This window comes from Platalea leucorodia (assembly GCF_965183815.1).
Source record: "Platalea leucorodia genome assembly, chromosome: 7".
NCBI classification, from domain to species: Eukaryota; Metazoa; Chordata; class Aves; order Pelecaniformes; family Threskiornithidae; genus Platalea; species Platalea leucorodia.
The window spans coordinates 44,984,412-45,000,474 of NC_138829.1; the positions used below are offsets into that span (position 1 = coordinate 44,984,412).

Below are 16,063 nucleotides of genomic sequence, written 5' to 3' on the forward strand. Positions count from 1 at the left end.
ACTGGGAGAGCAAAAGCAAGTATACCACAGTCCTGATGAGAACTTTCTGTTAGTCAAAGATATCTGTTAAGTTTCACTTTTTCATTCCCAGAAGTGCAGGCAAAAGAGCATAATCTGCAGACTATTCTTTTGCACTCCTTCCCTCAAGGTCCAGTTTAAGTACCGTCAAAGTTTAAGATAATCTCACCTTTCACAAGCTTTTCCAGTGAAGTCAGAAATGCTAGGTGGTATCAGACAAAACTGTACCTCCTCAAAAACCTCTCATTCTGTTTCACAATACATGTCTGGGCCTTGGGGAATGAGGGGAAAGGGTCTAGCATCTAGTGTCCTACAGCAGACACAGGAAAGTCATCTTCCCCAGGAGGGCAGTGCAACACTGAACGGGTTACCCAGAGAGGCTGTGGAGCTGCCATCCTTGGAAGTCTGAAGGAGCAAGACAAAAGCCATGGCTGCCATTCTTGGAAGTCTCAAGGAGCAAGACAAAGCCATGGCTGACCCAGTCTGATTTTGGCAATAACAACCCTACAACAAGCAGGAGGCCAAACTGGAGGACCTGCAGAGTCCCCAGCAAACAAATTTCCTGATATTGCATTCACAGGTCACAAGAGGCCCTGTAATTATACAGCACTAAAACTGCAAGGAAAATAATGAGACTCCCATCAGTGACTCTGGAGTTCTGAAACAGACCTCTGCAGTGCTTTCTCCTCCGTTCAGAAATTTATTCTCTGCATGACCTTGTGCAAGTAGCAGGTCTGTTCTCCCTGGATTGCAGATCCCCATCTGTAATTGCAGCCCTACTTGTCTCCTTCCCAGGCAGTTGTGGGGAGAATATTATTTGCAGAGCCTTGGAATCACTAGGAAACTAAATATTCCTTATGCAACACACTAGCAGCACATTCCTAACCCACTCCAGCAAGCTGTGCATTTTATAATTTTTTTTTTTTGTTTTGCTTTTTTAAAGTCAGTGAGCAAGAAACGTGGGCTGAGAAGAAAGTCCATTACGTGGCTGTTTCCCACACACTTGAGGAACCAGGAACACAAGAGCAGAGGTTGTTCTGCAAAGCTCGTTAGCATTTCAAGCTATTTCACCAAAACCAAATCTAAGTCCAAGCTCAAAGCTTCCATTTCTCCTCCCACTGCAGACGCAGCATTTGCAGTTCACAGCCAAAGCTGCACCTCGCCCTGAGGTTTCTGTATAACCAGCAAGGTTCCTGAAATCAGCAATGTAAAAGCTGCTGCTGTTCTTTTACCAGAGGCCTCCAGCCTATTAAGATGTGGATCAATAACAGAAGGAATCCTGGGAACTCGAGTGCTGACATATCAACTTTTCCTGCTAAAGAGAAAAGGCCGAAGGGAAAAAGAAGTGTCATGTTCCAGATCTTGCCACACACAGTAAGAGCTAGTGGAAGTCAGACAAGAAATACACTTTTTAAAAGTCCATGTAGCAGACATTGATATGCATCCCTGGGAGAAAAGCAGCAAAACAGTTTTCAGGGTTTGCATTTACTTTGGACATTTACTAGAATTAGAAGATGCTTTTGAAAGGGACAAATATCAGCAAGAGGAACAACAACAGGACTACTCCCTGGAGAACTCTCCAGCTGAAGAAAATCTCTCCAGCAGGTTTCAAAAATAATGAGGAATTAGCTCCAGCACACAAAAGAAAATAAAGGTGCAAAGTCTCCTACAGAATCAAGAGACCTAAAGCAACTCATTGTTCAAGTTTTTTAAAATGCCACTAGCCAATGCTCTTAGCATCCACGAAAACATTTTAGGACACAAATTTTCTAATCAATGAGACTTTCTGATGCCAGAACTCCATCCTGTACTGTCCCATTCACTGTGCATACAATCCTCCCCCAACACAAAGAGCCTAAAAGGGAAAAGCTATAGACTAGACTTTTCTTCAGTTTTCACCATGACAGACTCAGCCTCTGCTGATTCAAGAGACAGCAATGTAGTTTTAACATACCCTTAAAAAAAATAAAAATAAAACCCACCACACCCAAACTGCCACTGCCCTATAACTTGAACAGCAGAACTGGGAATGAGAAACAGTGACTACCCTTTGAGAATGCCAGAATTCCTATTTACTGTAATGGAAGTGTAAGATACACTCCCCTCTGCTAAAGAGGAATATTACTAAACATTACTCTGAATCACTAATTTACAGAGTCATTTATATCTAAACTCCTATGCTCAACTCCATGCAAGAGTGTTTTTAAGCGTCTAGTGCTGAAAAGCTAGAACAGCTGATATTACCCTGGTGCCAGCTGAAGATTATTTCTGCACCTTCTAAAAAGGAAAATAAAAAAAAACCCTACAGATCAGTGAAGATGGGTGGCACTTTGTGTTATTTCTGTACCACATACAGCCTGCTGACAGAGGGAGGAGAGCAGATGTTAGCACGACTGCAGTGCCAGCGTGAAGCACTCCGGCAAGAAATGAAAAGTTTCCAAAGTTCTCTCAAGTACTGGTGAAGATCTAATGCTCTACTTTCTATTTAGTGTCAACTACCTACAGGCTCATTAGCTAATGATTTGCAGTGGATAGTTTAATAAACATAACCTGCAAAAGCAGGTCCCTCAGAGTGTGCGCCTACATGAAAAAAGCCTCTTCTGTAAAGCAACCCAATAACCTTGCAAAAGTAAATGAAGCAAAAATGTGCCACAGCAAGTGCTGTAACAGGGCTAAAAAGGTGTCCTGCAATGCCCTTTGTTTTAAATGCACCCACAAATACGAACAGCACAGGGAAAATTCTGCAGTGAAAAAATAATACTGAAGGAACTAAGCAATCCATTGAGAAAGATGCAGGGAAAGAATCAGAAGTAATCAGCATGTAAGGTGACAAGGGAGACTTAATACTGAAATTATTAACAGAGTAATTTGTCTCAGGAGGAAAACCGCAAAAACCAACAAATGGTCAAAACAACTTTAAGGGTCTAGCTCAAAATTCAGGTTATTCATAATTCGTTCACATACCAGTGTGGGACAAATCAAAACAGCGATATGGAGAATAAGAGTTGGTAGGGGAAAAATAGCATTAACAGTAACACAGAACGCAGCAGGAAAAGAAAGCAATTCCCAAACATACGGGAGATTTATGGACCTTTAATAGGGCATAAGAAGGATGAAAGTTTATCCTAAACTGGATAAGACAGTCAAATCTCCTTGGGTTTTTCCGTTTATTTTTTTGTTTGCTTGCTGAGAGAAAAGTTGACAAATGTAAATACAATGGAGCAGCAACGCTGGGTCTGAAAACAGAGATGGAGATGCAAAACTTTGCATCCTAAAGTTCAGAGAAAAAGGCATTCTTTTTCATCTGGTAACTTGGCCACTGCATTAATAACTGAGTGGATACAGAAGATAATCAAGACCGTCAGAAAGGAAAAAAGCTATGTTCTGCCTTTCTATCTTGGCAAGAATTCTCTTTAATATTTAGAGATTGTTGTATCAGGAAGTGAAATTAAACACACAGCATGAGATTTCTAATGCAATCTGTTCGTCTAACCGTTCCCATTGTAGTCAAAATTAAAACTCCCACTGACTACATTGCCAACAGAATTAGGTCAACAATGACCACTTTGAAAAGCCATTTAATTACCAGAGCCAGCACCAGTAAGCCATGCAAGTTCATAAGAATCAAATTATATCAGACCAAGCCAATTGTTCCATATTTTCAGCATTTTATCATGTTTCATGTGATCCAATTTAAAATGCTAAATCAATTTCTATTGCAGAGGTTAGACACTTACAATACAATAGAAATGCTAAATAATTGGTTAAGTGACATCTACTAATATCCATAAGGGTTGGCACTGTATTCAGTTGCACCATCTTGACGTAACAGAAGAAAAACAGTAACATTTTCTTGGTACTTCAAACATTAAGTATCTCCACTTACCTGCTATCAATTTTTTAAGACTGCAGGAGGTTACTTCAGAGGAGATAGTACAGAGGGCAGGAGTAGCACAAAGATCATATCAGGAGCTCAGAGGAGGTTACCAGAAAATGCAAACTTACATGGCTTTAGAGGTTGGTCAAGTCTGCTTCTAAAGAGTACCTGGAGGATGTGATATTAAACTGACCATAATAAAGAAGAAACAGATCCTGAAATCTTGCAATTCACTTCACAGGATTCACTGTCGATTTAGATGGAAACAGATGACATATCCTGGGAAGGGCGTACTCACAAGAGCTGCATAGGACTACAAGATAAAGTGTGTACTATGTTTCACAAAGGTTATAGAAGTAGGAAAAAAGGTGGTGAGGGGAACATTACGTTTGCTGGTGATTCTAAGAATGTGTTGATCACTTTCCAGCACCATCCTGTTCCTGTTGGGAACACTATGATAGAAAGATAACTAATCGCTTTACAACTGAGAGGAGCAGCAAACACCAGAAGATGATGTTAAAACTTTAGTTTTCCTTCTGTCTGATCCTACAAGATCCTGAGCATCTCCTACAAATGAAGCCAGGGAAAGCTGGGAGCGCTTCTAGGAAATAAGCCTCTCAAAATAGAGGGGTAAACACAAAATAAATAAAACCTTGACATTCTGACTATTTCAGTGAGATACAGGTACCCCAGAAGACAAAAGGAAAAGCCATACTACAAGTTGGTTGTAACTCTGCAGAGAGACATAGTAGCTGGAATAACATCTCCTGGATCAGTAGGACCAGTCTCAATCAAAAATACAGGCTCCATCTAGTATATGCTACTTTACTTACAGTCCTTAAGTCTTGGAGAAGTTGTAAACTCAACCCAGGACAAGGGGACCACCCTACTTACAATTCTGAGGACAACGATATCTCACCTAAAAACAGGATTATGTTTAAGGGAAAAGATTCAAGACAACTGACTTATCTCTGAGCAGCAACTTTTTTTCCACAAGTAGATACAAATAAGCAAGTCAGGAGCACTGGTCCTATCAAAAAGGGTACAAGTATTGAAATCCACAGACATTAAAATAACAAAAATGCTGATTTAAAAGAATACACATAACTTGGTAAAAATGAAAGGTGTAAATTTATCTACCCATCTTTGAAGGATACGACCATTACTGAAGGAGAAGTACTTACGGCAGAACAGAAGGAGACAACAAGAAACAAGAAAATTTAAGCAAAAAAAGCACCTGCTACACGAAAAGCCTTTCCTGGCACTAAATGTATTAGGACCGTGGAGCAAACTCCCAAGTATAACAATGGAAGGCAAACAAAATTTAAGAATAAAAGTATTAGAGAAACTGCAAAGAGCAACGCTGCCCAGCTGGAGAGACAGGAACTAGAAGAAGAGACTTTTAACATAGCTATTTAATACAATAATTGATAAAGAAATTGGGTAAGTCACCCAAGACGTGGTGCCTTTCCATCTTCCTATGTTCATTTGAAGGCTAAAATGCCAATCTTTCACTAGCAGCTTTTTCAAGGGAACACCAGGGAAAACTTATATCTATTTATCAGCTAAAACTTCTTGTAAAACAGCAGACTGCTGAGTTATTAATGGCTTTCCTGACCAGAGGGAAACAAACCCCCCAGCCTTGATTACCTCTCAGAGGGCTGTTCAGGGGAAAATGTATTTACAAGATTAAAAATGGCACTTCAGAAGATGAAGAGTTTCAGAGAAGCACCACATAAGAGAGGATTTATCACCTGGTCAAGAGAAACAGCAGCACTTGACCGTTAAATGCCAAGGATTAATTGCTTCAGAGAAAGACTGATTTGGACTCAGAATGAAGCACGCACTCTTACCTAGGCGCAGAATCCAGTTGTCTCTATTTTAGTCACCTCACCGTGTGGTGGGCTCACAAATTGATGACACCTTTTAGAATAAGACTGATACACTCTATAGCTACAGCGAGTCATTAGAAAACAGAAACACCAGAGGCCAGACAAAGGTAGAGAATCTCTACTCCCCAGTCTAGACCTGGTATACGAGTATTAAGGAAACCACTGTATTCAGGGTTTTATAAAAAAACAGGGCATCCAGCACTACAACCACCCTTCCACTGAGACCCCTTCATTAGCCATTTTCAAACATTCATCCAAACACAAGCATGACTAGGGAAAACATCACTGTGGCTAATTCTAATCACTTGGAAACTTCACAACTCGTGCTCATTGAACACCGCTCATAGAGCAAACATACAAGCTGCTGCCCCGTCAGGCTTCAATACTGGAATAAAGTGTCAAAAGTAAGGACCAACTTTTTCTTTTTTCTTTCTTCTTTTTTTTTTTTTTTTTTTTAATATATTGCTCTATTATGCTACTGCTTTTCCAAGGGAAACAGAAATGAAAACATAACTCCACAAACAACCCGAATCTGCTAGACCTACAGGCTTGAAGAACACTAACCACTGCCTGTTCTGTGTGGCCAGCAACAAACTAACAACAGCTTGCTTCCTAATCACTCTCATTAACACCAGACGTCACCTACTAGGTGACCTAGTTTGACTTGAAGAGTTTCACAGACACAAATTAAAAGCAAGAGGAAAACAATGAACACAGCTCATAAGTAGCAGAAAAACTCAGATGGATGAAGGGTACCATCCTGACATCAAAACTGTTTCTACAAGCCCAGGCAACCAACAGTATGGAATATGATGTGAGCTTTTCTGGCAACTGTCATCTTTCAAAAGGCACTCATTCTTTCACTGCCCTGCTATGAAGACACTTGCCTCGCTGGAATGTGACTTAATGGTAAACCAACATTATGCTGGAGAGGTTAGCAATATCCTGCAGTACTGCTGCAAGGACATAGTCATTGCCTGTCACTGCATCCAGGCAGTATTATTAGACATTAAGACCAAGATAAGGGGAATATAAAAGACTGTCACAAAAGATAAAGATAAAAAGAACAGGGAAAATGAAGCTGCAGGCTACTATGAGTAGATCACAAGCCAAGCTAAGACTCTCACTAATCCTTGAAAAATGAAGTTCAAAGAGTAGATTGAATATCATTCCCATTCATCCAGGACTTGATAGCATTCTTAGCCTGCAACTGTGTTTAAGATGATGAATATAATTAACATAAATTTCTATGTATCTGGAAGCAACATCCCAGTGCTAACTGTTCCAGAAACCTATAACAAAGAGGAAAAAACCAACACAGAAAGCGACCACCAAGCTCCACAACAGTCACGTCTGCCTTGAAAGCCAGTTTTGAGAATGTCCATCTTCATCAAAAACAATGAGGCAGAGCCATCTGTGCCAAGAAACAGAGGCAGAGGAAACAGCATCAAAACCACAGATAAAAGGGCTCTGGGAAGAAAACAACAAAGGCAGGTATGCACAACAAATAGCAATCCTGCTTTTAATACCTTTATCTGAACTCAAATAACAAATTACTAACAAGAATATTATTTGTAGTTGCTCAAGTAAGAGAGATAGACAACAAACTGTCCCACCTAAGACTTCCAGAAAGAAATGGCTGCTTTTTCTGCAGTATACTGGTGTGTCATAGATTCTAAAAATCCACTTCCATTGGCATTAAAGTGACAAGAAGAGCCCGTATAGATTCTCACACCTCCTACCATTGTCTTTTGTTAACCTCAAACATAAACATCAGGATGATAAGGAGAAAAATGAAAAAAACAAACAAAAACCAAACCAAAAACCAACACCCAGCCTAACTGCTTTTAGAAACCTTGCGGTTCAGATATGCTGCCCTTCTACCACTACGCCAAAAGGCTACCATTGATCCAATCATCTCTCTTACCCACCTCCACTATGCCCTATCAGAGCTTAGCACTTGGCATCCCATCCATCCTGAGGTGTCAGCTTAAGCTACAGTCATCCTACAGAGTAAACCTCTTTCCTTACCTGTGGGATTCCCTACGCTTCTCTCTCCACAATGACAGAACTTGTCTTGCTGTTGTGGAGCTCTAGATCAAAAGCTCCATACCTATTTCAAGTCTCACAAAAAACTTTAGCCATTCCAATCTCTCCTTTCTCCTGCCAAGAAAACCTGGCTCCTATTTGAAGGAGTTTCTTTTGCAGAAGTTGAAGGTTGTCACAGGAAGGAAAAACACTCTGAAATACACGAATGCACAGTGAACAGCTGGGAAGGAGAGCCGTAAAGACCAAGACTGGCTGTACAGAGTTCGAGTTCTACCCATGTGCTTTTAGTAGTTGGTGTGCTAAGGGAAAACAGCAGGTGCATTGTGAATTGATTGCATTTCTGCAGATTAGCAGTCCCATTGCTGTGTCTCTAGCAAACAATGATATAGAGTCAGACTGAAAAGGTAGAAGCTGGATTTAAACACGAGCACGGAGTTCCTTCACAAGGGTAGGGAATAAGTTATTTCAGTAAGTGGTAATCTCCAACCTCTTTCTCCCCTCACTCAAACTTTCCTTTCTGCCTCAGCCATTAAGCAAACCACATGCTTATTCTCACCATGACATGCAACTCCCTCCCCAAAACCCACTTCCACCATTCCACTTGAGAAGTAGTAGGGAGAACAGAATCCCAAACCAAACGTACTACCCGAGTGCACACTATGGAGTAACCACACTGCCACAGCCACTGTCTCCCCTTCTCTCTCTCATAATAATGTTAGTTTAGACACAATTGCTTCCAAGCAGCTCCTAATTAATATTTTCAGGTACCAATGCACAAGTCAAGGTTCTTAAAGAAGCTAACAAGAAAAGATGCTTTAAATGAAGACATTCCAAAAGAAGGGTGATTGCCTGGATATCTCGCATGAATGTTTAATCAGCTGTGCAGTTTTCTTCTTAATACATAAAAAAGTTAAACCAAAATGCCAGCTTGAAGTGGACAACTGACTATGACACAAAACAGACTCCCAAAACCAAACACTTCACCAATGGAAGAGGCCAAAAAGAATCTACCATACTATTCTCTGAAATAAATGAAAATCATATTCAAGAAAACAGAAGTGAGACTTACAGCTTTAATGCAGTGGCAGTCAGCTGGTAGGTTGTGATCTTAGAACCTTTTAAGGCAAGAGGCTATGGGAGGAACTTAGATTTAATCTTGTAAGCTTTCCATAAGCAATTCATCATCTCTGCAAGGCAAGAGCCTGCTTCAACAAAACCAGAATGCCCATTATGGTCTCAGTAAAACAGTGCCTACGGTGCTCATATTCTCTGTCTGGGTGCTCAGTGGTGTCTCAAAAGAAATTAAAAAGATAAAGCATCAAAACAAGATTTCAGGCCAATGAGGTAAAGCCCTTCTTGTAGAGACACAATAAAGACCTTCCCAGTCTGTGACAATGGCACAACTGAATGGATCCACCCCAGCACAGATCCTCCTGGAAGGAAGGAAAAAGGAGAGGCTAGAAAGGGGAAAAGCTGCAGACATTAAGAGTATAATCTCCAAGCTCCTTAATATCTATATTCTACCAGGCAGCCCACTCTCAAAACCAGACATAAGAGTCAACCACAGTCACACCTTTAGCCTTGGCTTGAAAGCCTTTATAGAACTGTAGCGAAGGATTTGAGCAAGGCTTTCAGACAGTGAGGTGGTGCACTGTCCTATATATCTGCTTTTCAGTCTGACAGATAAAACGAACCTGTATTTGTTCCCACGCTTACTGCAGACAAGGGACATAGATGGCCAGAATTCATCTGCAGAAACACCTTCACATTCTGATTATGGTGACAGATTTAGAATTACACACGGAAAAAATTAGCTTGCGCTATCCAAGGAGTCCTAGAAGCATCACCCACAGTCTCCAGCATCAGAGCTGTTCTAGACTAAAGGAAGTCTCTAGAAGAGACCCAGTCAAACTTGTTGAAGAAGTCAAAAGAAAAGATAGTTTAGCTCTAAAAATCTAAATCTACTATGTGATCCAAACAGAAGTCACTCAAAAAAGTCCTTGAAATTAGTAAGTTCAACATCTATGACTTGTCTATAAAGAATCTATTTTTACCAGTTATGCTGGAATGCTAAGGTGACGTCATTCTCCATTCAGAGATTCTTATCTCAGAATACAAGAAGCCTTTTCATTTTAGTTTAGAATTCTGCTAAAGCTAACCTTAAAACCCACTCATATCAATTTATCTGTTAATAACCTAATATTACAACCTGTATATATATTACAAACTGTATTAAATGCTTTCATGCAGACGTGACTAAGTTTACAGTTGTCAGTTTTATTCAACAAGCAGTAAGATGACAACAGTGACAGGTTAAACACAGGCAAGGCACGTAGAGAGATAACATCTTATTAGACCAAGTAACACAGTTATAGCTTGTGTCTCCCTCCTCCTGCCCTGTCCATAAAAGCTGCTGTAATAGAAGGATATTACTAGTATCTATTAAAAACACTCTAAAATTCACATTCTTAGACCAACACTACTGCTATTGCTATCACAAACTAAATGTATTTATGAATGAATTCAAATGAGATTCTGGAGAAACTGCATGGAGAAAATGACACCATTAGACTGACACACAGGAGGAGAACCTTTAGCTCAAATTTAGAGGCCATACGCACACAAACAGTGCAGAGGCCAAGTTTTTCATGGCCCTTATCAAGTCATTAGCTAAGCAACGCTGAAAAGCTACAATAATGAATCTTAGAGGAGAAAAAAACCTCAGAACCCCACAGAAGATGAGAGCTGAGGAAGGCTTGTCTCCCAGGCACCCCGCACAAGCACAGGGGTCACTCTTGCCCAGAGCTCTATGTATAGTAAAATCAATTGGTTTTAACGCCCTTATACCTTTCTCCTCATCTCTAGGAAAACGAAAGAAGAGATAGTATTTACCAATTACGTTAACCAGTTCAGAAAGATAAAGCATCAAGGCAACCTGCTATGGCTTTTACATTAAAAAAAATTCACTGGATTCCAGGAGAAAAGCATGAGCTGCAGACAGCTAGACACAGTAGCAACTCCCTGTCCTGTATCCGATCTGGAGAAGCAGGGAAGCCAGAGCATCTAGATCAGGGCAAGAAAGAAATACACGAAGAAATACATGACGGCTCAGGTGAGCAAGCAAAGAAGGAGGAACAGCGGAGCTAAAAGGAGAAGCAAGAACTCTGTATAAGGGATTTCATTGTGAAGTGTCAGCAGAAGAAATCAAATTAGTCACGAGACAAGTTCCAGCTCTAAGGACCCCCGCACAGCAGCTCCCTCTAACCAGCCAGGAGAAATAATGAAGCAGAGAAGGAAAAAGACAGCATGTCTTGAATGCACAGACCAGAATTCAATATGAAATATTCAACCAACAAATTCAGCGACTGCACTGTAAGGAATAAACACTTCTTTTTGCTCAGTATGAAATGAAAGACAACCTTAGCATGGCTGATTGAACTGCTTCCCTGACTGGGTGCTCTTACTGTGTGAATATTATCTGCAGGGTAACACACTTCTCTGCAGGCATTTGCCTGGCTCTGTGAATGGAAGAACTTACCATTTTTGCTTTTACCAGCAGAACAAGCCACCTCAGACAAATGAAATGGAATAATGGAAATATTAAGGTCTATGCTTGCGATGCACCCATCTCACAAATGGGCCCAGCAGCCACCACATTTCTGCTCTTCCAGACCACAAAGCTGCTTGGGAAAAGCTACTAGGCAGTGACTCTTCTGCATTATGTCCCCTCATTTACATCTTACAAAAATAAGGCCACAACGACAGGGGAAGACATTCACTCACCCTGTACTTCTGAATATTTAAGTGCCGGAGCATGAAATGACAGCTTCACAGAACAACATTCTAAGGAAAAAAAGGTCTACCACCACTTAAAAAGTCAGAAAGGGATTAATATCTTGCTTTTCTGGGAATAGCTAGTGTTACCAGTGTCCTTCATAAAGGGACTTCACCCTGACACAAAGGACATGGAGCTTTAACAACATGGATCTCAAGTATGTACCACTGCAGCTAGTGAACGTGAAAGTTATGATAGTAGCAAAGTTGACAGCATCCTCTGCTGGCAGCAGCAACATAAAAGCCCACGTTTTTGAGGAGTTCACAGCTCCCATCAAACACACCTCCCTACTACGCTACCACTGTAGACTAATTCTGTGACCATGCTCAGAGTCATCCTACGTTTTAATCACAATATACACAAAGGGGATAAAAATTCAGTGAAATACTTAAAGTACTCAGGGAAAATCACATATTTAAAAGAAAACGACTGATGACAGACTAGAAAGGTCATATTCTCTTTTCTGCTAAATGGATTTTAATCTAAATTCCTGAGCTTTTGGTCTCCATGCCATCTAAACAATCCATTACTATACTTCCATTTATTGGAAAGGGTTTGCAATAAATTTGTTTTCTGGGATTACACTGGGTATCACTAGAAGTCCAAAAGCAGATGCTGGAGAGCAGACTTTAAAAGTTTGTCAGGAGAACCACTCAGAAGAAAATACAGTGGCTTACAGGAGTGCTCTTCTAGGGTTTGGATGCAGAGTCATTCCTCACTTTGACACAAGAGGCCATTTGCACTCCTTACAGGAAACTAAGCTTTAACTTAACACAGATTCACAATCACCAAGTCTTCCAAAAAAACCATCCCAGGAACTTCAGCTAATTTGACAAAGTTGTACAGATAGAGCAAGTAGAAGTAATAGAACATGTCTGGCTGTCTCCTACAGCCTTAGCCCAAAGAACTAAGTCCTGCAAAGCCTCTTGGTGGTTCTTGTTCTGTCTCAAGATTTGAAGGCCCTAATAAAGTTTTGGCTCCCCACCTGTTCCATGAGAGAAAAAGATTCTCCTTTTCTTTATTTAACCAGTCTTTTAAATCTGGTTGAGATAGCCTGATGTGTTGAAGGTAGCCTAAAGCATCCTTAATTTTCATAACAGAAATTACAAGGCCCATTTGTAGCAATCACTGCTCTAATTATTGACTGAATGACTCAACTTAACCTGCTCCTACAGGAAGCCCAAGATGTCTTTGATTGGTAAACAGCAGGAAGCCACAAAGCAGTCTTGTGCTGACAATAGACTCAAGCAAGAGGGCAAGGCAGCATGCATACTTACTCAAAATCTTCAAATTCCAGATCGTTTCCTTCTACAGATGGGCTTGAGTTCTCTGAAGTGGAAGAGGAGGAGGAGGAAGAGCGGAGACGGTTTTGTTGGTAACGCATAGAGCGTTGTCGAATACTGTCCCTCCGGGAAAGATACTGGATCATCCTCTGAGCATAATATGCAGCAGGAGACAACCTGAGCAGGAGAGAGACATACAGACACTCGTTACACAAGTGTAGAATGACAGCCAGTTCTATTTTTCCTTTTGAGCTCCAAGTGCCAGGACAGTAACAGCATATCACCAAATTGGCTGTTTGCATTTTATTCATGAGTAAGACAGAGTAAATAAAGAAAGTAAGTAGAAGTCATTTTCCCTTTATACGCTGCACTCCCACGTGGTTCCCTTGTTGTGCAAACAGAAGCACTACACATTACCTATAGACAAAAACCTCATCTGCAGCAGAGAAGTTTGCTTCTCAGGACTCTTTGGAGCCCATTGTTTCATTTATTACCATTTCACACAACTAGTCCCAGCAAGCATCCCTGGTAAGAATCAAGCCCACTCCCAATGTGAACTCTGCTTGCAATGCCAAACAGCAGCAGTGGTCCAATAAACACTGAAGGAAGGTGCTGTTGTTTCGAGGGTACTTAACAGGAGCACCATAAAGTTATCAAGCAGGAGAAAAAAAGGTTTAACAGCTTTGTTTCAACTACTTTGTAATCCAAATGGTAGGGATTTCATATAGTGGCAATTTCATCAGATCCACTAGATGTATGTTAACAGGAGTGTTAAAAGCCTTGCTTCCCACCTGGAAGGAAAACCTTCCTCTGCAATTAGCTCTTAATTCTCTCTCATGCATAACTTGGCCTTTGTTTGCATCAGCTATCACATGCCAGTATTATCCCCTTCCTTGATGCTAGACAGGTAAAAACACAGTCTCTTTTCCTACCCTGCATATATCCACAACTCCTAACACATGCTTTCTGTGACACAGTTACTCAGTATTAAAGTCCAGACACCTCAGATGATTGAATAATCATTTACTTAGCCTTATTTGAGTAGCCTTGAACTGTAATTTAGGGGGAGGAGGGGAGATGACACAAACACCCCCCAAGTAATTAGACATTAAGATGTCTATTCCTCTCATTTCTAGCTTCATCCCCTCCCCTTTCCATACACGAGTTTGATTTTGTTCTTTCTTATTCAATTGAAGTTACCAGACTGGAACTTCCCAGGGTCATGAAAATACAACCTCATTTCCTGCAAAGGCACCACGGGCAAGAGACTGATAATGGAGAGAGCAGCCCTAATTTTTAGTCTACAAATGAAAGTGTGAACAGCTTTAAACAAAGAAAAATAAAACAAGAAACCTCAAATGAACAGTGAATTCCAGGGGATAGTCTAGAGACGAAAATATACTCATTTGCAATCACAAAGAGAGGTGGCCGATCTGCCTTATAGGAATGCTACTTACCTTAGAACAGAGTTTCAAGCTAAATTCATTTTACAGTGGACCTCACCATCAGCCATGAAGACTCTTAAGTATACATTTAACTTTATAGTGACCAATACCATACAGTTTCACTGTGTTACATTACAACCAGCGGCAAAAATGCAACTCCATAATCATCTCTGATAATATTATTGTTAGAAGACTTATTATTTTTTCTCCCTTCCAGAGCTGTGCTGATTTTATGGGAATGTACTGGGAATAAGATTTTGCTTATATATGGATAAGTTTCACATCCACAATAGCACGAGCAGCAAACAACCAGACCAGGTCTGATAAAATGCTTTGCTACTATCCCTAAGTCATATTTCAATGGAAAACTACATATAATAGTATTTCTAGACACTGCTCCCTAGAGCAGCATGAAAGAAATGTACTAATTCTTCAAGGGATAGACTGTATTAACGTATTTTGGCTGCAGACGCACATCAAGGACATTCAGTCTCCCATTCTGCCATACATTCAAGGCACATAAGCAAAAGAGAAGGTGGTAAGAAAGAACAAATTAGAAGTCACATAGACACAAAGAGAGAGCGTCTTCCCCAAGGTAAGCTCCCTGTACTCTACTAGGCTGCCGTCTTGGTAAAGAGGCAAGTTTAGCAGACAGACTACAGGCTCAGGGGTCTAAAAACTTAGTCAATGAGCAGCAAAAGGGTAAGGGGAACCACACACTCAGTTTGGTTTGGATTCCTCCTGGATCTTTCATGCACTGTTTGATGAGTTAAAGCTGTTTATGCTTATATAACGTCAAAGGCTTCGCTGTACAAACACAGCACTTCTCTCTACTCCCCTGAAGACATAATAGGCCAAGTATAAAAAAGCAAGGCATTCATAAATGAGGAGCTGTTCTCTTTGGCCTTCTCCATAAGCCAAAGCCTCTGTGTATGCCTAAAAATAAGTCTATGGCATAATATGTACACATAGAGAAAGAACGGAACATGGAAACAAGGAAACACTGGAAAACAAGAACTGTGGTCTCAGCAGTCCAGCACTGTAATCACTGAAAATTTTTTCTTTGCTAATATCACACCAAGGGAGAGTTTTACAGAAGGATGTGAAGAATGAGTTTTGCAGACATTTAGTCTTCTTAAATTATGCAGCACATCACAAGAAAAAATACAATGATGCTTGTTAGAAGAACAAGAAAGAGTACCCAATAAAGACTGGCCATAATGGCTGACGAGATGCCAGATTCAGCTTCCTGACAGCACATGGTATGTAGACGGGATAGACTGTGAAAAAGATTTCCAAAGAGAAGACAAAAAGCTTACATCTGATACACAGAGAGAAAGGTGTAAGGGATTAAATACAAAAGGGCAGGGAGGAAACATACTCAAAGCAATAGGCTAAGGAACTAATCTTTGCAGATGAGTGCATGCAGGGGGGGAAAAATTGTATTTGTCAGGCTGTATCTGTCTTTGGAATACAGTTATGACACAAATCAGAACCAGAGCTGAGAGCCAGCATAGGAGATTTAGCTGTCCTGGAGGGAGGAGAAGGCTGCAAAGCAGGATAAGAAACTCCGCTTAACAATAAACATATCTCTGTAGTTCATTCAGTTATTGAACACAACTGTAAATCAGCCCCTGACCAAAGTTAGTCTACCAGCTGGCTAA

The 16,063-nt window shown here is 40.6% G+C and overlaps 1 protein-coding gene across 10 annotated transcripts in view; it reads right to left on the minus strand.

The window, feature by feature from the left end:
• Positions 1-16,063, minus strand: part of AMBRA1 (autophagy and beclin 1 regulator 1) — a 141,498-nt gene that overhangs the window by 87,165 nt on the left and 38,270 nt on the right. For all 10 annotated transcript variants that reach the window (XM_082316821.1, XM_082316823.1, XM_082316825.1 and 7 more), the window contains one exon: positions 12,949-13,131. In XM_082316821.1, coding sequence (XP_082172947.1) covers positions 12,949-13,131 — 183 coding nt within the window. The remainder of the gene's footprint in view (positions 1-12,948; positions 13,132-16,063) is intronic.